At 45.4% G+C, this 25,304-nt stretch overlaps 1 protein-coding gene across 2 annotated transcripts in view; it reads right to left on the minus strand.

The window, feature by feature from the left end:
• The window catches only part of LOC142560673 (ubiquitin-protein ligase E3C), a 69,215-nt gene that overhangs the window by 3,142 nt on the left and 40,769 nt on the right, over window positions 1-25,304 (minus strand). For both annotated transcript variants that reach the window (XM_075672924.1, XM_075672922.1), the window contains exons 14-20: window positions 22,917-22,989; window positions 19,006-19,100; window positions 17,057-17,264; window positions 9,022-9,206; window positions 7,695-7,880; window positions 2,417-2,575; window positions 839-1,096 (exon numbers count right to left, since the gene is read on the minus strand). In XM_075672924.1, coding sequence (XP_075529039.1) covers window positions 839-1,096; window positions 2,417-2,575; window positions 7,695-7,880; window positions 9,022-9,206; window positions 17,057-17,264; window positions 19,006-19,100; window positions 22,917-22,989 — 1,164 coding nt within the window. The remainder of the gene's footprint in view (window positions 1-838; window positions 1,097-2,416; window positions 2,576-7,694; window positions 7,881-9,021; window positions 9,207-17,056; window positions 17,265-19,005; window positions 19,101-22,916; window positions 22,990-25,304) is intronic.

Consider the following 25,304-nt stretch of genomic DNA (forward strand, 5'->3'; position numbering starts at 1 on the left):
TCTATGCTGAGCACCAGGTTTTTGTCCTAGCTTGCACGGCACCACAACACGGGCCACAATGCTCCAACTCTGGCACGGCGCCGAAGTGATATTGATGTGGCTTCACCCTTCCAAGCACCCTCTGCATTTGCACTTGTAGGCCGTTCCGATCTCTGAGGCTCGTTGTTCTGCCAGGCTGACGTACCGCCGTGATTTCGTGACGAAAAGTGGGAACACTACGTGTTAAACAATACGTATGCAATAAGCTGGTGCAGTTTACGCGGATACAAAACGCATTCTGTTCAATGGCCGCTGAGTCAGAGATTTAACTTTACTACTTTTAAAACAAAACCGCTGTTTAAGCGGGTATGGTTTAACGACGTTTTACTGCAAAATGTAGAAGGACTTCCCCATCTTTACAACAGGAGAGTCGTAAAGAGCACGAGGGGCCTCACGGTGCATGTGACATGCGGTACTGCATAGATTCTGACCACCTATAAAACTTGTTTTACGTGCTGTGACTGGAGCGGAAAAAATTGGTGCTGTTGCACGTGCCAATCTTCGCAACAGATGAAAACATGGACTGTGCATCATGTGACTTGACCAACACTCGCACATAGCCATCACTGGAGCTGTGCAGGTTGACAGTGCCAGAAAAAGAGGAGGCACTGTTTCATTATCAGGTTATCAGGTTCGGCCTGATTTGTCATCTGTCAAAGATTCTTATATCGGGAGAATCACGGCAAATTTGCACGACGCTCTCCCCCACCCACTTCCACTCTTTCTCTTTTCTCTGTATAAGCCCATGGCTCGTCTATAAAGGTGCAAAGGACGTGCACATGCTACATGGTGCGTGCACCTTGAATCCCAGCAGGGGTGGCCGCGAGCAGCTGGTGACAAACTTGAGGAGGAGGCGCCGTTGGCGCTCGTCGAAGCTCGCCAGGACGCGCCAGAAGGCCTGGACAACGGGGTGCGTAGCGCTGTAGCCGCCCTCGTAATGGGTGTGCTCACGCAAATCCTCCAGGTCGACCGGGCTCTGGGCGCCCGATATCAGCACCTGGAGCTCATGCGGTGCGAACAGGCGCAGCCAGTGGCCTGGCAGGAGCTCCTCCAAGCCCTGCACGTGCACGCCATGGGCGCATCATTCAGCAGTTGGCGCTTGTGCACCATCCCAACCGGCGATGTAGGTATGCTCCTCGTCGTAGGCAACATGCACACAGCCTAGCATTCTTATGCGTTCATTCATTAAGTTTAATGCCCCATTTCAAAACTGGTGCTATGTGTGACATCACAGCGAAGGGCTCCTGATTCATTTTGACCCCCTGGGATTCTCTAATTAATGCGCACATAAAACTAAGCACACGAGCCTGTTTGCATTTTGCCCTCATTGAAATGCATCCACCACGGCCAGGAATTGAGCTTGCAACCTAGTGCTCAGAGGCACGACGCCATAGCTACCTAGCCATTGCAGCACGTACCTTTCACAACCACGGCGGCACTGATACTAAAAGAGACGATGAGATACTGAAAGATACTGAAACGCTGTGCAAAGTCGGCTGGGAACACGACTCTGGATGTCTCAAACTTCCAAAGCAAGCACTTCCACAATGGTAATGATAACTTGTTTACAAGGTTGTGCAGGTACATTTCCTGCCCGCCGAGGTATACACTGCTTTTGAGCGAACTGGCAGCTCAATTACACCCTGAGCAAACAAAATCAATAGCGAACATAGTGAAGTTAGTCAACAATAAGCAGAAATGGATGACTACTTGGACAGTGGCATATCTCGTAAAATAAGGACATTAAGCTAATATGTGCCATGAACTTTTGCACTTCATTTCCAGGATTATCCTCCCTTTCACATGATTAACAATCGACTTAATCAGAATACTTCTCCCATTCTGACAGACTTTGAATTTGTACTATGCAGCACACAGAAAGCAATAGTGCTCGTCGAATAGAGTGCAATGATAGTGACACAATCTTGACCAAGCCACGTAATAGGCAGGAACAAATGTAAGATGTACTTGTGCAAGACATACTTACAGGTTTTAATCAGTGTGTACTTTGCACAAAAATTGTTTATGGTCACTCCGTCTGCTCTTAAAAAACTTTAGTTGTGAGTAGCGCCTATCTTTTGGCTGTCTCCCTTTTGTCCATGCGCAAAGTGCGCGTTTGTTAAAAAATGCAAATATGTCTTGCACAAGCACATCTTGCGCTTTTTACGTAGCATATCAGTCAGACAGAGGACAGGCACTACTCACTGCAAAATTTTTTTTATTGAAAGCAGACAGCATGCACAGAAAGTAAGGAAGCTCTCTTCCCTTCTCATGGAAAGCGTGTGCTTGCTAAAACCTTGCAAGTACAAACCGACCAGCCCAGCGACACATTCTTCTATGCGGGATGTGCGTAAGGTGCACGCTAATTTGTGCCTACCTGCCGGAATGCGAGGCACTGCTGCCGCAGCTGAGCGTTGAGCAAGTGGTCTGCAAGCAGGTGCATGTACTCAATGCGATTTGCGGCTGTCACTGGAATTGTGGCGCCGTTGGGCTTCAGCTCCTCCACCGTGCTGTTGCCCAGCTGACTTGTCACCACCTGGAAGAACACCAGCACACATCTTGCACACATGAAACTCCACACACGTCAATTGTGTGCAAAAAAAAAAAAAAGAAGAACGTCACAACAACAATTTCCTCAAAAGGACACCAAAGGCCGTGTAAAACATTAGTTTGTGTTTGCCTGTGCGAATCTCAGCGATTTCTTTACCTGTTCATCATATACATAATGCCATCGTAACTCGATATAACGAACTTCAATATAACGAAATTCTCGACATAACAAAGTATTTAATTTTTTATAACTCCTCGTCTATAAAACACCTTGTATTTAGAACCACAATATAACGAAGCGTGTTTATACACAATTTCAATACAGTCGCGGACCGATAAATCGGACACCACTAATCCAGACATGCTCGGTAATATGGACAGTTTCGCGGCAATGCCAACGGCCCCATAGACCTATTGTGTAAAGACAACCTATATTTCGGACAGCCGCTGGCCCTACATTCCATTATCCGGACTCTCCGTGGCTGTAGCTTGCGCCAACTCTGCTGCCATTATCTCCTCTGGCAACCTCGACAAGACATCGAGTATGGCCTCACAGAGGCAAGCTATCAAATATGGCCTCAGAGATTACACACTAGATGGTAATCTCTGAGGCTTTGCGTTGATCAGAGCCCCACGCCTCAGAAAATTAACTGCAAATGCCAATCTTGGAGGCTATGTCTGAATTATAGGTCGCATCAACATCGCGATCATCACATCCTCTTCCAGCTATTCCAGCAACCCCGTGCATGGGCTGCTGTCACCATTCTGCTTGATGAGTTTGCCTTTCGAATGGCGTATTGTTTGTCTAGTTTGCGTTCCAGACAGTGCTCTGCTGGCTCCAAGAAGCCTTTCTGACGCGACAGGCCGCGTCACATGGCACCAATGCAGGTGCCCTCGCAGTCCGAATAAGCCCAACTCGGCAACTGACGAGCCTCAACTGCCGCCTACCACAACGAGCTCAAATGCGGACATCATTGATGACCTGCTAGGCCGCGGTGTGCTGATTTTTGCCGCCGTTACATTTGAAGACTTTGCAGACGATGCGGTGTTGTTGTGTGCCGAACTGAACGATGACGAAATAATTGAGCAAGTTCTCCCACTGTCAAACAGCAACTCTAAGTCAGACGATGAAGCGCTGTGTGCTCCATGCTCCGAAGCCTCCACATGCGGATCTGACTCAAGCCTTTCCAGTCCTTGCATGAGCCTACAGCAACAGCACAAAACTGGCAGAAATACAGGTGTACATGGTTGTACATAAGCAGAAGTGCGTGCAGCAATGAATCGACCACTTATTCCTTGCCCAGGGGTCTTAAAACGTAAATAAAATTTTTTTTGATACATTAGTTTTTATGGACATTCTATAGTTCAGACTTAAGTTGCTCCTGGAATCCGAATTATCGGTCGTTGACTGTATAATGAAACTTCACTGTGGTCTCAAAGGAATTCCGAGACATTAAATGAAAACTTCTGCAGATGCAGATAATGAAGTGGTTGAATTCAATTCATTACTTTGATATTTCTTCGTGGCAGCAGTGAAATTTCGTTATACTGAAATCGTGTATAAGAACACTCCGTTATATTGAGGTCCAACATACATGGCATTCTGTGGACAAGGAGTTATAAAAAGTTAAATACTTTTGTTATATCGAGAATACTGCTACCGTCGAACTCGGTTATAGCAATGCTGATTTTAACAATATATCGGTTCTAACAATGAAAAGCTGCTGCACCGTCAACTTTTGTATGTCTTCCATGGGAAAATAACCCGCTTACTACAATGTCCCCATGCCGCATTATCACTCATAACAATGAAGTCTGGCTGCTGGGTGTCCATGCCGAAAGGTAATGGAATGCAAAATCCTTGAAAAGAAGGAAGAAAAAGTGAAATGTGAGCAAATCAGGGTGTCTACCAAGTTGACATTTCCAAATTCCCTGAGTTTTCCAGGTTTTCCCTGAGTGCCATTGCAAATTTCCCTGAGTGATGCAGAACTACGTTTTATGTCAAGACGGGCTGAAACCATATCGCCCGGTGCTGTCACTCTCTAGTAAGCTATAGAAAAAAATTTTAGAAAGCGACTTAACCTAATTTGAATACTAAGGAGTAGTGTTTATGTTATTCAAAAAGAGAATAGAAGGGGGTTAGTAAAATGCACAGCAAATAAAATGTCTTCGAAAAAAATTGCAAATGGAGTCGGACATTCTCAAATATGAATAAAAAGGATGTGGATATAAAAGCAAATATTTTCGAATATGAGCTATTTCTATCAACTGATAGCAAGCTCAGTGGTATGAGGCCCAAACTCTGTCACAATTGAGATTCTCTCTCAACAGCTCGTAAGTCAACCTCAACTGTCCTGACATACTCTCAGCCCGCGCACGACTCTTGAGTGTTGTGTTTCACTGCTTCAACGAGTTTATTTTCGTTTGGATGAGGGACACTTGCATCTCGGCATTAGCCAAAACTTAATTTTTTGAGCGCAAGCTCCTTCAAAACGGCGGCAGCAAGCTCCCTTTCCTGTTTATTCCTCAATGCGTAGGTCATTTCTGTTCTTGTTTTCCTTCCGCCACTCGTTCGCCCCAAAGACCATTTGAAGCATCTTGGTCAGTTGCACAGTCTACGGCCAATTTTTCGAACTCCCAAGGGCCAGTTGGAAAAAAAATAAATGCGTGTCATTTAGTGCCTTTAGGGGCTCAAACCGCCACAGGCACGTTCGAAAACGCTCTGAAGGCCTGTCGGTGCACATATCAGGCATATCGGTGCTCGTACTGTGACAGGAAATACCGGGTGCACGCGTGTATAATTAAGGAATACATACTGCGTTCCGTGGCAATAGCCCCTTCCCACGCTCGTTATGCTTCACTGCAATACTTTTGCGTATTCTTCACAGAGTAACATTTCTGTACAAAGGCGAAGCTGACTTTCAGGAACCGGCATTATGCAACGCGCTATGTTTTCCAAGTTTCTAAGCCAATCGCGAGGACCACAAAGGCGGAGTCCGTGCCATTGCTGACAGCAGCTAATTCTTGCAATAAAAAACTCGGCATCCAACGGCAAGAAGCTTCATAGCGAACGTCAAAGCAGCTAGGCCTAGCGTTGCCGCAGTGGCGGCAACGGCTGCCAGCGGATCTGCGTGCGAGAGTGCCGGTTCGAGGTGGCGAAGTAATCAAAATGGCAGCGGTGGTGCCTTTGATTATTGCCGTTTCGGACCTGCGGTCACGGCAAAACGTCCGGAAAATCAGACGGCAAAGAGTTCTTGCGTCGGAAATTTGACACTTTCTGATACGTTGACTCTATGGGGTACATGGCGGTGCCGCGAAGCCGTCCAAATTATCGGGAATCCGGAAAGTCGGTCGTTGACTGTACACTTGCAACTCCTCCAGCCAACGTCAGGGCGTCAAAGACGATTCATCACGATTCCTGTCTGTTACTCGAGCCAGCATTACCGGACTTTCGACCCTGTCAATAAAATTGCCGCTAATTTTCCCTGATAGAGGCCCAAATTCCCTGAGTTTTCCCTGACTTTTTCCAGACTACTCAAAATCCCTGAGAATTCCCGGTTTTCGCGGTTTTCCTGGTTGGTAGACACACTGCAAATGCACGATTGCCCACCACCATGAGAGATGCATCACCAGAGAGATGCACCACCACCGTGCATCTCTCCATGAGAGATGCACGGCAGCCTCGCACAGGTCTCTCCTGTTGCCCTACTATCCCTCAAAACACAAATGGGCTGCACCCAGAGCTCTGTGCCGCGCCACCCTCCAAAACACGAATGGACCTCTCCAACTGCACTGACAATGCTACCGGTGCTGCTCTCAGCTTGCTTGCTGGGCCCTCACAGTTGGTTCTTTATTCTATGGCCCTCATTCTGAGCAATTCTGCGAACGAATTAAATCACATGCGCTTGTCTTTGTTTGTTGCGTCGAACTCGTTCCTGGCCTTGTTGTTTCGCAGCCTCATTTGACTTGCTGCCAAAATGGAAGATGGCTGATCCGGCCACTGATCATCAGCAATGCACGACGTTGCAAGTGAAAAGAAGGCACACTGCTATAGATTTGGAAATGAAGTGCTTCTAACCGTCGAGGCGATTGTCGCGAACATGCTTGCATTGGATAGCGACAGTGATGGTCACGACAGCAGCGCTGACGCGGTAGGGCAGGCTGCCTCAACATTGTCCACGCGGTAGGTCCTGTAGATGATTCAGTCCCTCATGGGCTTGTTTTCGTGAGGGACCTTCCACTTCACAACGTAGAGCACCTGGATGCCTTGGAAAAGGATTGGCAAGCTTCGTGTAAAGCAAGCATGGCTGACAGACATGCGGGTGTCTCGTGGAAGCCAGTGGGAAGTAGGTGGCGAGATGCTTGTGGCGATCACGACCCAGCGTTTCTTCTGGATTTTTTAAGCTGACATTCTGCCACGGCAACCTTTTCACATTCTTTAAAAGGTGCCTTTTGGGGGCCACCAAAGCGATGCCTCGGTGGAGCTCGTATGTCACTTGCCGCCCGTGACCTCTCTTTGCAGTTGTTAATGCAATGCAATGCATTCTTGAACGCCAAGAGCTGTGGCTTGTTAACAACATGTGATCGGAATGCGCAGGAAGCAGAGTTAAACAGTTAAACGAGTCAACACAATCAGAAGCGGGATGGCGGAAGGTGGTGGAGAGGAACTGGCCTCTCTGCCATTATAGTTTTCTTGAAACAGCTACGCCATCCTCCATTTGGATTTTTTTTTATGCAACTGAGTTATAACAATGGATTTTCGTGGCACTTCAATAATTTTATAAGTGGGTTTGACTGTATATGTATTGCAGTTCATTTTATTGAGATTTAACGGCATAATGAATGCACTTTAGCGTCAGATGCAACTTTATCTAAACGCTGTTGCATGGTGTTGCCCTGGTGCTTTCATGCCTCAGCTAGGAAGGCAGCACATTTGCTGTCTGAAGGCATGACAACACATGATGCAATTGACACAGGAGGATCAGCGATTGGCAATAATGCAACCTGTCCCGTAATGTTCCTTTCTCTCGAGCCCGAATCACTTCGGATCAAACTTACACACCCAATCTAGCAGCTTGTAACTGCGTGCAGCAGGAAGCACTCACAGTGAAGTCCAGCCCCAGGTCGGCCACGTCACCCTTGTAGCTCTTGAGGAAGAAGAGGTTGCGGTAGACGAGCGGCTCAAGGGATGCCAAGTGGTGTAGGCCGAGGTCGCCACGCCCAGAAGCCACCAACTTGGCTAGGAAGAAGTGTGCCATCGGCAGCTCCACCAGCATTCCCTCATAGAGAGCCTGTACAGTGGAGCAGCGTCATCAGTGTTGAAGAGTCTAATGCTGCTCAACTGCCCCTGTCCTAGGAAAACTGCACCCACACAGCTACTCCTAAAAACCTCCTAAGCTTCGTCACTACATTACCGATTAACAATGTAGTTTCCCTTTGTCAACAGATAACGTGATATGGTGCATAGCAGCAATGGTGTTTTACTCCTGAGCAAGCGGTAACCAGACTGATTCTAACCCCCATACTCAGAAATGTACCTTAACTGGAACCCCATGCTTGACTTGATCTACATGATGCCTGTCGTGGACACACCAAAGGAACCGCAATGAGTGTCTTGGGATAGTTCACGCCTCGTGAATGTGCTCAAGACTTCTTGACTTTACACTTCTACTTTTCCAACTGCAAGTTATCGATTACATAAATTAGTTTTGCTGCAATACAGTTGTGTTAAGTGGTGAAGCATATTTGCCATGCAATGACGCAAGCAGAGAGTAGAAAGGGGCACTGTAACAGGTCCAGCATGCGTTTCTGACACACGTGTGCACGCAGTCTTTGGTCACAGTATGAACACTGAGACATCTGGTGAGTGTAGCCACGATGTCTAATTAAAATAAAAGCATTGGCATCCCAGTATCTTGTTTACACTTCCTCTCGTCATTGCAATAGTCTACATTCTTAATTTGTGCATTGTTTTACTTCTGTGTTCTTCTCATTGACTTCCTATGTGCACAAAGGCAGTTGCATCACGCTGTGCTATTCATTAACCTCTTTGTATTGTTATGTTCAGTTAACTAGTTCTACTGTGCTAAATTATGGTCTCATTCTTGTACAGAACAAGTCATTAATTCCAATTTGCAGTCGCTCATATGTATACATGTTTGCAGCCACTTTTCTGCACAACCCCTTTTCGATATTCGATTAGAAAATATTCTTCCCAAATCAGTATTCAGTTCGAATCGCTTCAAACTGAAAATCCACCATTCACATGCATGTGCCCCGTAATCAATTAAAGGCCTACTGATAGGTGCCCTCCCCCCCTCCCCCTTTTCCCTCGAGATTTACTTTGGGACTTCTTCCTGTAGCACTCATGTACTAAGACACCTATGGATCTTTTTATGTTGTGATAATAAACTTCAAAAAAGAAGTGCCCACCTTGCCGAGAAGACGGCCAACAAAGGAGTAGTGGCGTGTTGCCCGCCCGTCAGCGTAGTCTGGCAACTGCCCGACAGCTGGGTTCGGGTAGAGACGCCGATCATGCGTGCACCGGAAGAGGCCCCGGTTTGCATCAAAGGCCGTCTTCATCAGCTCAGCAAGGAACTCCCGTAGCAAACCGCCCCCTGAGAAGTGTCAATGGGCCTAATACTGAGAGGTCCTCACATGGCCCACTATAATCAAGAGTGATTCGTACTCATCCTAAAAGTCAAATCTTCACGTCAACGAGTTAATTGCATGCGGTTGAACCTGAATATAACAAACACTAATGCAACGGATTGTCAGATACAACAAAGTAAATCCAAAATTTGGTTGTGCATGTTTTATTCCATTGAGTATTACATAGACAAACAAAACAATGCAAGATCCAAGGCAATATCTGCAAGTGTCATGAGAATATTTTAGGGGTATGCGAATACTCGATTATCACTGAATCAGATAGTGAATGTCCGAATAATTCGATACACGAATCTAATATCCACTGTTCGATTTTTTATAGTATTTGGTGAAACACCAGGAGTGGTCAGTGCCTTAACGCGGGCAGCCTTCTAACGGCACGAGGTCTCAGCCATTACAAAGTTCATCAGTCTGGAAAACCAATAGAAAAGAAAGCAATGCAACGGTGACAGAGGTAACACAGCATAAACTTTGGAAAGCATGAATGCATGTGCAAAGAACGGGCCCATTTGCCACCAGAAGGCACACAGATCATATCGGATATGTGTGTTGACGCACACACGTTTACGCAGTTTGGAGTTTTCTCTCCACATGCGAGCTCAAGCACACAGACGAACATGGTATACACATGCCAGTGTACCTGAACACTGCTTCAGCAGCAGTTAGTAAGGCTATTAGGAATAACCTGCACTGCTTCCTCTGGCATCAATGACTAAATTTATGTATATCTATTTGCAGCAGCTGCATGATACTCAGAAAGCCAACAAACTGCCTCGCCAATGAAAGCGAGTGTACAAGATGGCACCAACATTGTTCATGGCTGCCATCTTTACAACACACCCTATACAGCTGCCTCTCGTTCCCGATGCCATGCATACCCTCACATCAGTCTTTTTTTTTTTTTTTTGTAGCTTCGAGCAAGCCCTTACAAGACTAGCTTTAGATTTACATGGTGGGCATGGAAGTGTCATGTGACTACAGTCAAACCCGCATATATCGAACTCGCAAAAAAACTGAAATCAGTTTGATATATATTGTAATTCGACAGAGAACATTTAAAGAAATTGACAATGTACAAAATACAGTCACCGACCGATTTTCCGGACTCCAAAAATTCGGACATGCTCGATTATTCGGTCTGCTTCGCGGTACTGCCATTCTCCCCATAAACCATAATGTATAACAACTGCCGAAAGTTCGGACACTCCGTGAGCCAACTCGATCGAGAGCACCATGCACCGACTCTGACCGGTGCATGGTTCGACTTGCTGAACGCCATTTTTGTTTTGAACGGAGCCTCCTTGCTGCCTCGCGAAGTGGAGCTACTGCAAATCCCCCCTCATCATCATCGTTTCTTCCTGGTTCGATAGAGTGGTTCGACAACAGTTCCGGTTTCAGCTTAGTAAGCCATGTAAAGGCAATCCAGCAGCTTATTTGTTTCTTCGCGCACAATGCTGTGAGTAGGCCACGTTTTTCGTTTGTGCGACTGGTGTCGGCATGGTGGTGTTTGCTTTGTGTGCTGTGTGGAGGTTCCGGTGATCCAACGCGCCATACGGAAACGTCGCGTCAAGTGTCTAATGGCGCCGACAGTGCCCACGCAGACTGCGCTGGGGAATGCTGGCAAGCGGGTGCCGGGAGGTCTAGGATTTGTCGCCTTCCGATGTGCTCCCTACCGACGCAGAAAATGTTCTGCCGAGACTTGCGCAGTGGTTGCATTGCGATTCCGGACACCGTCTCATTTGACAGTTTCACAGGTGTTGACACTGCTGTACTGACATGTGCAGAACTCGACGACGGCGAGATCATTCATCAGGTTTCTGCTGCACCGCCGGATGATGACCGAGTCGGAAGATGATGCACCGTGTGCTACGCTGCCGTCGCATGCGGAGCGTGTACCAGCAGTGACTGTGCTTTCAGCCGCCTGTGGTGACCGTACGACCCTCTCCGAGATTCAGGCTTATCTGATTGCGTGTAAACGGAACAGCATGCAGCGGCGCATTCACGATTTCTACAAGCCTACTGCCGAGCCTGAATAAGCGAGTGGAAATAAAGGATTTCATTTTTTCCCCTTTAATCTGCTTTTTCGGACACCTGTTTATTCGGACATTTTCGTAGTCCCCGTGAGGTCCGACTAAACGGTCGGCGACTGTACTCCTCATTAAAAAGTGTTCTTTACTTTCTAAACACATGTACCGTGGGCATACTAGCACGAGAAATAGTTGCCGATCTTCTTCTGTTTTATTATTTGGAAAGCACTGTTTAGCATACACTTTTCAAAGTTCTCGAGTGACTGGGAATGACTAGCTGAGCCAACATCCTTCTTGGATGCACAGTGGTGGCGAACAATGCTCAGTGCATGTGCATCAGAACATGTGAGCGGGCCGGAACTCGTTGAATCCTCGCAGTTACTGTCGCCGGCAAGATCCCTAGCCAGATCGGCAACAATGTCTTCGTGATCGAGCTCTTCGGTAGTTGCAACATGGCCAACAGAGACAAAGTCTGTAGCTGCAGTCCCATCACAAACGGCACCTGGGAACTCGGACAAATCGCCAAGTTCCTCGAATGCTTCATCATTGTCGAGGGTTTCATCGTAATTTTCAGATGAGCTTGCGCCAGCCTTGCCGGAAGCACCGAGTCCACGATGACGGAAACAATTTTGAATCGTTTCTTTTTTGACGTCATTCCGCAATGCATTCAACATCGTTAGTGTGCCCAGGAAGTCAATTTTTCAACTCCCGGCCAGTGTGAAGGTTTAGCAATAGCCACTGCACAAGGCGCTTTCTGTAGCCTGCCTTCAGTGCATGAATTACACCTTGGTCTAAACGCTGCAGCAGTGATGTTGTGTTCGGCGGCAGCAGACGAAGCTCGATATTGCCGACGCTGACCTTGCAATGGTGAGCAGAACAATTATCAATGAGTAAGCAGATTTTTCTGCCCTTGCTTACCAGGTTGTCATCCCCGGACTTCAGCCACTTGCCAAAAAGTTTGCTTGCCATCCAAACTTTCCTGTTGGACCTGTAGGTCACCGGAACACAGAGTACATTCTTTAGGCACCATGGCGATTTGATCTTTCCAATCACGACTGGTCGAAGCTTGGTCAATCCATCGACACTGGTGGCGAGCAATACCAATATTCGGGCTTTGTTATTGTCATCACGACATGCCAGCGTTTTGTTAGGGAGCATTTGCCAGAACAAAGCGATCTCATCAGCATTAAATATATCACGGGGATGGTATGATGTCGTGATGTTGTTCCAGTTTTCTTCAATCCACTTGTGCATGCTGCTGACATCCACCACACAGCCCAGCTGACAATGCTCTGGCGCTCTTTGAAATGCTGCAGCCAACCTGAACCACCTTTGAAGTCAAGTCTGTTGAGAAGGAAAGCGAGATCCTTTGCTTTCTGTTCAATTATGGGGCCAGGAACAGGGATGTTTCACGACCTAACATCAAGGAAGTGCTTATACACTGCTGTTTCCATGTTTCCAGATGCAGCCGTGCATACTCGTCGAGCACCGGTAGCACCTGGCCTCTTGTCCGCCTTAGCCCTAATGTTGGCCTTATTTTTTTTTAACATCGCACTCTGCGTGCTTCTTGGGATGTTGTATGCTGTGGTGACATTTGGCTTTTTTTCTTCCTGTTGAACTCTTCTGATAATCTCTATCTTTGCTGATATTGTCAAGTTCTGCCATTTCATGGCAGCCATGTCTTAACGGAGCGGACGAGCACTGCGTTCCGAGGACGCGACATCGCACAAAATCTTGCAACTGAAAAAAAAAAAAAAATCAGATTAAATTCTGGAGTTTTACCTCCCGAAACCACGATCTAAATACAATAAAATCTCGTTACTACGAACACCACATTAACAAACTTTTCAGATTTACTGATTTTTAAAAAAATCCCTGCCAAAATGCCTATATTTTCAATGTAAAAAAACTTTCACTACTACGAATTTAAGATTACCGAATATTTCAGAATAATGTGCGTAATTTAATCCTGTAATCACCAAGATGCTTCGTTATTACGAAGTTCTGTTGAAGTTTCGGTATCGAATCCCTGAGGCTTACACCTATCATCATCATCCACAGCAGCAGCAGCCATGCGCCGGGGAACCCGTTTCAACGGGTACAGCCCCAGCGGCATCGGCATCAGCGTGAGCGTCGTGTATGGTCATGTTCGAACCCTCCAACTACGTCGTAGGCCTAGCATCACCACGTTGATAGTGATTGGCAGGAGCTGCGAAGTTATCAGTGCTGTGATTGTGTTGTGCGTTCGCTTTACTGACAATGAGTTCTCCTGGCCCCCGCGTTAAAGAGAAGTGACGCCAGTTTTCGCTCAAGAAAAAGTGAACATTTTGACGCAGCTGAATGCTGGAAGAAAGCAAGTGGACCTGTGCAGGGAGCGTGATATCTCCCTGTCAACAATGGCAACGATGCTCAAGGATAGGGAAAAGATCATGAAATTGCATCGGCAATTTCATCTGAGCTGGAAAGTCTCTTCTCCTTCATGTGTCGATCCAGTGTCGGCATCGTCTTCGTCACTACTGCAATCTTCTTACTCATGCACTTTATTCACGATGATCATGAAATTGCATCGGCAATTTCATGATCATACCAATTTTCATACCAATTTCAGCAGACAAAACGATGTGCCCTTGTCAGGCCTGATTATTTAAGAGAAGGCACTACGGTACGCGGCCACGTCGGACATCTCCAGTTTTGTTGCATGTGCCGGATGGCATTACCGCTTCCGGCAAAGGAATGGCATTGCGTGGCAGGTTGCTTGTGGCATAGAAAAGGCAGCAGATGCCGAGAGTGCAGTTGCCTGGCGGAACGAGCGCTTTCAAGACATCATCGACTCTTTCTCTCCAGATGACGTTTTCAACAGCGATGAAATGGCATTCTTTTATCAGTTGTTGCTTGATAAAACAATGAACTTCAAAGGTGACAGGTGCAAGGGCAGAAAGAAATCACGTCTCCGCATATCGGTTCTGTTCTGCTGCAACTCCACGGGCACGGAAAAACTCAAGCCGCCAGTTGTTGGCAAGTCTGCTAAGCCATACTGCTTGAAAAACGTTGTCTCATTGCCTTGCGACTAACAAGCCAACAAAAGAGCATGGCTGATGCGAGAATTGTTCACTCAGTGGCTGCTGCAGCTCGACGAAACAATGAAGAAGAAAGACAGAAAAATTCTCATCGTTGACAATTGCTCGGCGCATATCGTGAACGTGCGATTCAGCAATGTGCAACTTGAATTTATGCCCCTGAATCATACTTTATTGCTCGGACCTCTGGACCAGGGCATGATCATATGTGTGAAGGCCGAATTTCGGAAGCGTCTTGTGTAGCGCCTCCTGATCAATATTCGACTGAAGCTGCCCACACAGGTAAACATCCGTCAAGCTGCAGAAATGCTTACAGGGTCGTGGTGGAACATGAAGGCAAGCACGATCAGCAACTGCTGGCGAAAGGCAGGCCTTTTGAAGGCTTCAGCTATGCCAAAAGAATGCGCGGACACAGAGGAGCTCAACCCGGAACTGTGGAATGAGCTTACCGAGAAGCTCCCCGTCGACATCATGGTGACCTTTGATGATTACATTGACAGCGACAGCGTGGCGGCTACATCCGCGGAGCTCACCAACGACGACATCGTGAATAAAGTGCATGAGTAAGAAGATTGCAGTAGTGACGAAGACGATGCCGACACTGGATCGACACACGAAGAGGAAGAGACTTTCCAGCTCAGATGTTTCAGATGTTTTGGTTTTTCTAGAAAAGACGCTATCATTCCACGGGCGCTGCAAAGATGTCTCCGATGACATTCAGAGGAAGGTCGAGGATGTGGAGGCGTTCGTCCTGCAACGCTTGCTGTCTACTGGCCAGAAGAAGATTACAGACTTCTTCAAGCAATAACTTGTCGTTAAACTGTGCCCAGCGTTCTTGTTTATTATTTACGTACGAATACGCTAATTTTCGTTGTTGTGTTACATTACTGATGTGAAAATATTGGTTTTTCAGTACTACGATAATTCAAATTAACAAATTAAATTCAGCAGTCCCACGAAGTTCGTTGTAACAAGGTTCTACTGTATGAGGCTCGCCATAATAGGAGACTCCAGAAATTTAGACCGTCTGGGGTTCTTTAACGTGCACCTAAATCTTAAGCACACGGGTGTTTTCGCATTTCACCCCCATCGAAATGCGGTCGCCATGGCCGGGATTTTACTCCGCAACCTCGTGCTTAGCAGCCCAACACCATGGCCACTAAGCTGAATGCTGAACACTGAAGCAGTCGAGGTGATCACAAGCACACATATGTGGCTGTGTGAGAGAGAGAGAGAGAAGTGGGTAGAATCACTTTTTATAGGGGTTGGCTGTCGGAGGGCGCGAGAGTAGTGCCGCACGCGCCCAGTTGGGCTAAACCACTTTGTCTGAGGGGGGGGTGTCGGCAGCAGGCCCAGCCGCTATGCGGGAAAGCCAACTTCTGGAGCAGTTTTGTACTGCTTGAAATCCTATATATCAAGAGCGGCTGCTATTTTTGTTCGATTTAACCATACTTTTTGCTATATATTCTCACTGTAACATTACGGTGTTAGAAATGGTTCAATATACGGGGAAATTTAATGTAAACGAGTTCAATATAGTCGGGTTTGACTATGACATGCTGACCATTTGCACGGGCAATGAATGAACACAGGGTCTGGTCAAGAACCACCGTATTTACCCTAATATAATGCGTACCTTTTTTCTGAGAAAATGAGCCTAAAAACTGCATTTGAGGAGTTGGTAACAGCCTGCCATCAGAGATGTCAGATGCAGTGTCGTCGCCATCACAAGATAGCAACAGAGCACATTTTGTGAAGGTTGCCATCGGTTCATTTTGCGCTGAACTACGATCTTGAGTGGAATTATCGGCCAATAACTTTAGGAGGTGCCAACATTCTCGCACGATTTCACATGACCCAGCCCTGGATGCACCGGCTTAACTGGCCACCAGCTTTTCTTGTACTGTGCCAAGCTCACTATCTGCACACAGTGTCAGAAACACTGTCGGACACATACCTTGACAAGTCCCATGCAGTGTCTCGCGAAAAAGATAGCAGGATCTCTAAAAGTGATCGCTCGAGAATATCGCCTCTGTATGCTTCGTATCTGTGGCCAACAAAGTACAAATGGCGAGGACGAAGCACCGCTTTCATAACGAATGCTCATTTAAAGAAAGTTTCCCTTCAGTGAAGGTAAATTTTACACGTCTTGCTTTTTTACTGATCGCCAACGTGGGGACATGCTATATTTTTATTTTATAAATCAGGCAAGTGTTACATTCAAGTGCAAGTTCAGCAGCACTTCCATTTTTAAGCCTGCAAAAATTGGGTGCACATTACATTTAGGCCACATTAGAATTGAATAAATATGGTAAATTCATGTTAGAAACACATTAAACAAGTGTCAATCAAAATGATGTAGGCTTTCGTGTGGAAACTGAAAAGTATATCCCCTTTGAGAACACCTTGATGTGTTTCTATGAATTTAGGAGAGCACTGATGAAGCGAGCTAGCCGAATGGTGAGAGAAGAGAAAAACGACGAGGTTGACTGCATAAATGTGATTAAGTGCATAAATGTGATGTGAATTTGAGCATAGTTTGAGGCCTCAGTGAGCAGCTACAAGAATGCCTAGTGTAAGGCTCGCACACTGTAAAAAAACAGGTATGAAGAAGTGGAGGCCTTAAACGAGTAAATCTGGCACTTTGTCACGTCACTATTTAACTGTTATGGGAAGCCACTGCCTCCTCCTCACCGTCAATGCCTGCTTCCTCGAGACCCGCCACATTGACAAGCTGAACACGCAGTCGCAACCTGAGGTTGGGTTCGCCCGAGAGTTTCTCGAAGGCGTCCTCGTAGATGTAGTCCCGCCGCACCATGACCTCTATCTGGGGGCCCAGGAGAAAGTGGGACTGCTCACGATTGTTCTCTGACTTGTCGCGTGCTATGAGGCTCTGCAGCACCTGCGAGATAAGCGTCATAAAAGTTGGAATGACAACTACAGTAAGTACAACAACATTATTAGAACTTGTAGCTGGGCTAGCTGGCAGTTAATCTTGGCAAAAGCTCAATAATAATAATAATATTTGGGGTTTTACGTGCCAAAACCACTTTCTGATTATGAGGCACGCCGTAGTGGAGGACTCCGGAAATTTTGACCACCTGGGGTTCTTTAACGTGCACCTAAATCTAAGCACACGGGTGTTTTCGCATTTCGCCCCCATCGAAATGCGGCCGCCGTGGCCGGGATTCGATCCCGCGACCTCGTGCTCAGCAGCCCAACACCATAGCCACTGAGCAACCATGGCGGGTGCGGCAAAAGCTCAAGTACACACACACACACACACACACACACACACACACACACACAAAGAAACTCACAAATACCTGCACATAAATGCCCAGATGGGGGAGGGTCAGTTCTGGGTGTTTGTGCCTGTGAGTGTGCTTTTTGGAATATTGTTACGTGGAAGCACAGTATGTAAATTATTTACAAGGTGTATTTACAAAAGGTAGCAAGCACTGGCCAACCCGGAAGCCAGACAACATCAAGCAAGGCACATCGTCATCCTCAGATCAGTCAGAAGCCGCTATGGGTACGTCCCACTAAATCCAAGCGTCCACATCATTATCTTTGAATAGCATGTAGCTTTTACCAAAATAACACTATTGACAATATTGGGCGTACTTGATTTTTTACTGTATAATCTGCTCTTGCAAATAGCCTCTTGAGACCTACAGCACATGCTAAATACCAGTGCACACTCGTTACAATGGACCTGCATACAACATACTTTCTGATATGATATGATGATAATTTATGGATTTTATTGGCACGAGGGCCGGCCAAAGAGTGCCAAGCAAAACATAATGAATGGATTGTCAACGGTTTAAGAAAAGAAGCGAGTTGTTAAAGGGAGATGTAACATGGCTGTAAACGCCCCTAATCTAAAGTGTTGCACAATGCCGGTTCCCGAAAGTCAGCTTTGCCGTATTACAGTGGTGTTGTACGGGCAAGCATACTAACCACTGTTGCAGGACAAAAAATGTATTCCTTAAATATACATGCGCGCACCCGCTGTCTCCTGTCACAGTAAGACCCCCAGATGCCTAAAGCATTGCATAATGCCAGTTCTCAAAAGCCAGCTTCATAGCAACATAGCTGTGTTAGGCAGTCAGGCATATGCAATGTATTGCAGTGAAGCATACTAAGAGGGCAAAGAGGCCACTGTCATGGGACATAAAATGTATTTCTTAATCACACACTTGCACAGTCGCTGTCTCCTGTCACAGTAGAAGCACCGAGGCACCTAATAATTGTACTGGCAGGCCTTTAAAACTATTTGAGATGTGGCTGTGGCGATTTGAGCCCATGAGGACAGTTATAGGCGTGTGCTCATTTTTTCGGACTGCTTAATTTACGTTTTAGCAGACCCCAGGCAGTCCGAAAAATAGGACATTGACTGTATTCGGGTTAAGCAAAAAAGTCGTATCAAACAAAATTGAATTAACGGGATTCAATTTTATTTGAACATAAATGAATGTTCAAAAATCTCAAATGTGAATTCCAAGTCGAATCTGAATCGGAATTCGATGTGTATTTGAAATTTCTAATATTCACACATGTATACTGATTACTTAGGTATCTCATCTGAGTCGCTCGGATGTGTGCAATGGCTACTGCTGTAGTGTAACTACACTCACCCTAACACGAATAGGAAACGGCACAGCAAAGGGCATCTCCTGGAGGATCGCCGCACTGCGAAGCTCGGTGGTTGTGAGTGGTGGCCCGCCTTCCTCTGAAAAGCCATAAGGGACATGACAAGTGTCTTACATTCATTACATGAAGTTGCAACACAGAAGCCGTCTCTGTGAAAGAGTGCCCAAAGGCCAAATGCAACAAAATTTCACTTCGGCTAAAATAGTTAAACTTATTTATAAGTTTAACCATATTTAACCATGTTTAAACAAACCCAACATGCAACTTTCTTCAGAAAAAAAAATATGTCGAAAAATTGCCTGTGCGTGACAATCAGATACAAAACCAAAACCTGCATTTGCAGCACTAGCAAAAGCCTACAGTAAGAGCCATCAGACGCTGCGTCGTCACCATCATGAAATGGCAGCAAGGCAAATTTTTTTAAAGGTTGCTGCGTGTTCATTTTGTGCTTGACCACGATCACTTTTGTAGTTCATATCACTTGCGTGAAATTTCTCGCAACTCGGCACCAGATGCATTGACGTATACGGCCACCAGTGTTTCTGGCAGTTGTACGAAGCTCGCTATCTGCACAGAGTCCCAGAAACGCTCTCGGCTGCATATTTCGATAATTTCAATGTAGAGTCGCGTAAAATCTCATGTAAGTGATAGCAGTACATATCTCCAAAAGTAACCGCTCAAGAATATCACCCTGTGTGCTTGCTATCATGGCCAATGAAGTGCAGATGGTGACATGATACTTTCATTATGAAAACTCATTAAAAAAAAAAGGCTTTCTTTCTGTAAAGGTAAAATCTGCACTTCTTATTTTTTGCTGACCACTAACGTATGGACATGCTGTAATTTTCTTCATATATCGGGTGCATGTTACATTCAGGTGCACTTTTACTTTCTTACTTTGAACCCGCAGAAATTGGGTGCATTCGGGGCACATTAACTTCGTGCACATACAGCATATACCATATTTAATCACATAATGTTTCCACTTCTCACATCGGCTTTCAAGAATTTAGGCTTTTACACCTCAAGTAATCATAGCAACCTCGAAAAGTTTTGTAGCGACTGTCAACTGCTTGTTCTAGCCATTGATAGCACATGGTAGCCGACTGCCATATGTTATGCATTATGCAAACTACAGCCGATGCTCATTACAATGGACCATGGTAACCAAGCAAAAAGGTCCGTTATATTCAAAGTTTGTTCTATACAAAATCAGGGTAACAATATGCTGTTATATGGTGGAACATTGCACATACCACTGTCTAACCTGTAGGCGATAGCAAAACAGATAAAAACATACAAATTAAGATAAATAACAACCCCCTGATAACTGAAGCCTGAGACAATTAAATTCTCGCCACAACAAAATATTCTCCCCTCCCTGGCGAATGTCCGAAGGATTTCATGAATTTCTTATCTCTTGAAAATGAAACCTCACTAAACTTCAATCCTGCATTATCGAAGTGGAGAAAGGCATTTGCTGTGCTCCCATTCCTTGTTCAATGCCTTGCACTGAGAAAGCTATGGGGCAGTGGGGCGTGCCCACAACGTCCTGCCTTCTCAATGTCACTGTGGCAGACAGTTCAAATTTAATTTTGGATGTTAACATAGATGCCACGACTTCGCCTTTGATGCCTATGACGTGCTAAACATAAGCCAAACGCAGTTGTCTCCCGCGAGTCGCAGTGCACTTAGCCAGTAGACTTGTGGCGGCGCTCTGCGGCGGCCGCAGTATCTACGCCATGTAGACGAGCGCAGCTCGATGTCAGCTATCGGCCCATAGCAGCCATCTAAGGGAATGACACAAAAATAAAGCGTCCAATGATAAAATAAAGTGTCCAGAAGAGAGTGAGGACAGGGTCTTCTGTTGAAAGAGAGCGTTTGAGAGAAAGGCGACTTCGCGATCCGCTTTTGAGCACCGCGTACGACGCCAAAACTTGGCTGAGATGTTCACAGCAACGTATGCTACCTGCGGATCACGTTATTTCACCAAGCCCGAGAGGTGGTTCAGGGCCCCTTTAACAAAGTATGCCAGAAAATTGTACCTGCGTAACACCAACAGGGTACAAAGAGTTCTAAAATGCACTTTGTCCCTACTTAAATTGTGTAAAATGCCATTACAGTGCACTTGCCGCGTATCTCTACCAATAGGTGAGACGATTTCCATGTACCTAGCACAGTATATAATTTGCGGCTTGGTAAGTCAAATGCAGAAGAAACAAAGAAATCCACATCCAGTCGACATGGGCTTGTTCATGGCACTTGAGATCATGTCCGCAATGTGGGCTGTCACTGCCTGCAGCTGTGATTGAGCTATAGTCTGACAATACGTGTCCCCGGCTTCGAGAAGGCCGATTTTGGCACCACACCCAACCGGCGTCGTGTGGGTTCAGCTTCGCTGGACATTTTCTCAGTCGATAACTTTCAGTGATATGAGATACGACCACTTTCGCACTCGGCACCGGACACACCACATTTATTTACTGAATTAATCAGGAAATCCTGTTTCTATTTTACATAAAATCAGTGCAGAAACTGCAATTTTTGTTGTCTCTCCACTCATTAGCGCTCGCAGCGACGAAGGGCTCGCAACTTCCTTTACAGTGCGGGCGCGGTGCAAGACCCACGTTTTCCTCCGAGATATGCCGTTCACTACTACATGCACATCCAAATTATTCTTTCACCAGTGAATTGGTCACCAATAGATCATCCCTCCATAAGGATGTAGGTTTTGATCATGAATGGCGATCACGCTATTCTTAAAGCGCACGGCGAACACAATGTCATTGCCGATGCTTTGTTTCGGTCGGACGCTAGCGCCGTTCTTGCGTCGTAGGTTTGTAGCACTTCAAGAGTTGTTCAAGTTAACCAGTATGCGGCCAAATGTGGCCAAATTAATGAGAGCTTGGTGACTTTAATAATGCATACGCTCGCCGTCCGGGACCGTAGGACAAGTGCGAATTATCAGATTTTACAAATTACCGAGGGTCGAATTAACAAGGTTTTACTGTAAATGAAGAAGGGTTTTACAAGCAAAACCTCTAAGCCCTTGTTGAAGAAAAAGAGAAAAGCTAGAATTTGCAAAATTGGCTGGTTGCCTTGTAGAATAAATGCAACGTAGGTGATAATAATTGAATTTTGGGGTTTTACGTGCCAAATCCACGACTTGATTATGAGGCGGGCCACAGTGGGGGACTCCGGATTAATTTTGACTACCTGGGGATCTTGAACGTTCCTCCAATGCACGGGACATGGGCGTTTTTGCATTTGGCCACCGCAGCCAGGATTTGATCCCATGACCTCAGCTTAGCAGCGCAACAACATAGCCGCTAAGTTACCACGGCGGGCAGGTGATAATAATGAAAACAATAAGCACAGTACATAAATTCATACAACAGCCTTTCCCAACGCATGGCATGCATTTATTGTGTGCTAGATAATAACGAAAATGGCGAGGCAATAAGATAAGATTATAATATAGAGGGTGGCGTTCCAGGAGTTCTGCTTGCTTTAAGAATTACAGAATAACAATCCACTCAGAATAAGATAACAAATATATTGAAAGAGAGCCTTAAAAATTAAATTCTAGGGTTGTACAAACCAAAATCACAATCCAATTATGAGGCACATTATAGCGGGAGGTCAGAATCAATTTTGACCACTTGTGATTCTTTAATGTGCACCTAATTTATTTACATGGGCATTTTTGCATTTCACCTCCACATTGAACCCGAGACTTTGAGTACAGCAGAGTAACACCATAGTGACTAAGTTACTGTAGTAAGTAAGTGTCTAGATGGTATTAGTCAGTCTACAATGCTTATGAAAGAAATGGGCTCCTGCCTAAATACATTAGGCTGTAATTAGAGTGTAAGCGGGTGCTAGAGTAACATACCAAGCTGTTTTCGAGTCAATGCTGCGGCACCACATGTTGGTAGCCGTTGAATTTCCAGGTTCCAGCCTGGCACCTGTAAGAGGAAAGCTGAGCTTTAGTGAGACAAGAATGCAAAATTCATATAAAAATTGTGAAGTGTAATGAAGAAACAGCACGGCAATCCCTTAAAGGAACTGACAACTGGCCAGAATCTGCTGAGAGACACTGATAGAAATGAAATGACCATGATAGAACCCAGCACGTTGTTCGCAATTTAAGTAGCAATTATAATTTTAAAGAGGCAAAGAAAGTCTCAAAACCCAGTAAGTGGCACGAACTGGCAGTGAACAATTGGTACTACTTGAGATGTTGTGTACAAGATTACTGTGCGTAAGTCGACTGTTACTGACCCCTTATTGATTAATGTTGCAACATGCCAAAAACAATTTGTTTTTCGTGCCGAATTTCAGCATTGAGTACGAAGTTGCTGGCTTAATGTCTTTGGCCAACACTGAATGACCGGCAGCAAGCGTCATTTGTTGATTTAGAGCAAGAACACTAGACGAGGAAGAAGTTTGGGCATGTGACTCACTGTCTTGTTAAAACAGGGTCAGGGGATACAGGCGTATCGAACATATCCAGCTGCAGTGGTGTCGCTCATGTGATGAAAAGCAAATGAAATGTACACCTATGGTTGACACATGACAAGAGCTGTCTATACAAATTGAAAACGAAGCCTTAGGTGGCTTGGGGTGAAGCCGAATACCACTTTCTTGCCTGGGGTTTACCCCGTATCGCTGAAAAATTTCCCCCTATTTTCGTAAAATATTGTTTATTTTTCTTGATTATGTTTATTCTTGATGTGTTTTGCATATTTAGATAGAAAATGAAAATTTTTTCTGGGTATTTATATGCCTCGTCAACAAAGAGTTAGGTACCACATGCTTATTGCTTAAAATTTCAGTTCATATATTATTATGCTTTTTTTATTCTATTCATATTGCGAAGTAAAAAAAAACTGACTCGCCATCCCAGCCCTTGGAAAGTGGATGCCCAGCAAAGTTGTTGAAGACCACCACTACAACCGCTGAGAGGGTTGCGCAATGCTTCATTGCTCAATTCCTCCTGTGGCGCATTATTCAACTACAGGAGAATGTGGACGTGCAGACTTCCCCTGTGCTGGAATTCCACGGCAACACAACCAGTGGCAGCACGCCGCAGCTGGTTGTATTTATATTTCTTTCCCCTTTGCTACTCTTCATATGGGACTATGTGTTGCCTACACACAGTGGTAGGCTGGTTCTTTTATATATGAAAGGCTAGCAACATCACACCCCAATGCAAAGCTGCCGTCGCCATGGCAGCTTGCACAGCAGCAATCTTTACCAGGAAACGAGTGTGGGGAGTGCTACATGCTTTCCATTGTTAGCAGAAGTGCCTTATCATCAGCTATGTTGTGTGGATGCTTGTTTTGTGCTTGTTCTTTATTGAAATGAATGTTGTGCTGTATGCTGTATGTGCGATACCAAACAATGTATGCACTTTTGACTTCAATCGCTGAAAGCTTTTTTTTTTTTCTTGAGAACACTGCAAAAAATCCTGACCACCTGGAGGCTACCAGCTTCAGTATATAAAGTCCCCACTAATGAGCAGCGCTCAAGTCCCTCACGTGTATGGCGATGCACATAATCGTTGTTGTATGCGTGTGAAATTCTGAGCACGCATGTGAGCTACTCAGCAACAATGCTACTCAGCATCTGTGTCGATCGTCTTGTTAATCTTGCATCCGAGTTTTTTATGCCTAACCTTTATCACCATGAATCATGACTAAATTGGTTGAGGACATCTATGTAGCTTTGTTTCTAGCAGCAGTGTAAAGAAACCTTATCTTGTTGCTTGCAATGCTTGTCTTCGTCATTCTATCAGTCCCTTTGTCTCTGTATGCACTGTAAGTCAAGCTTGTAATGGAATACCAACTAGCCTGTACCCAAACCCTGCTTAACAAAGAACTGGTGGATGCCACAATGGCTGCCTTTGGGGTCTACAACAATGGGGGTTTATAACTTAGCGTTTTGGGAGCACAGGATAAAGCCATCTGGACGAAATAATTACAGGAACATGGCTCCTATATACAGTTTCCAACAAATTTTTTTTCTGGCAGGAAGAAGATGGCAAACCTGAATAATCAGGCAGTCTGAAAAATTGTATTTAGACAGCAAAATGAATTTAATTTTTTTATAGCACTAACAGTACAAAAAGTGTGCATCAGGATATTTCTCTGTTGTTGTTCACCGAAATATTTATGCTGAAGTTACAGCGAAAAAATTACACATGGACAAAAGGGAGGCCACGTGATATGAGCACTAACACCCAAAATTACAGCTTGATTCCAAATTGGTGGTGATCTCT

The sequence above is a fragment of the Dermacentor variabilis genome, chromosome 10 (assembly GCF_050947875.1).
Source record: "Dermacentor variabilis isolate Ectoservices chromosome 10, ASM5094787v1, whole genome shotgun sequence".
Taxonomy (NCBI): Eukaryota; Metazoa; Arthropoda; class Arachnida; order Ixodida; family Ixodidae; genus Dermacentor; species Dermacentor variabilis.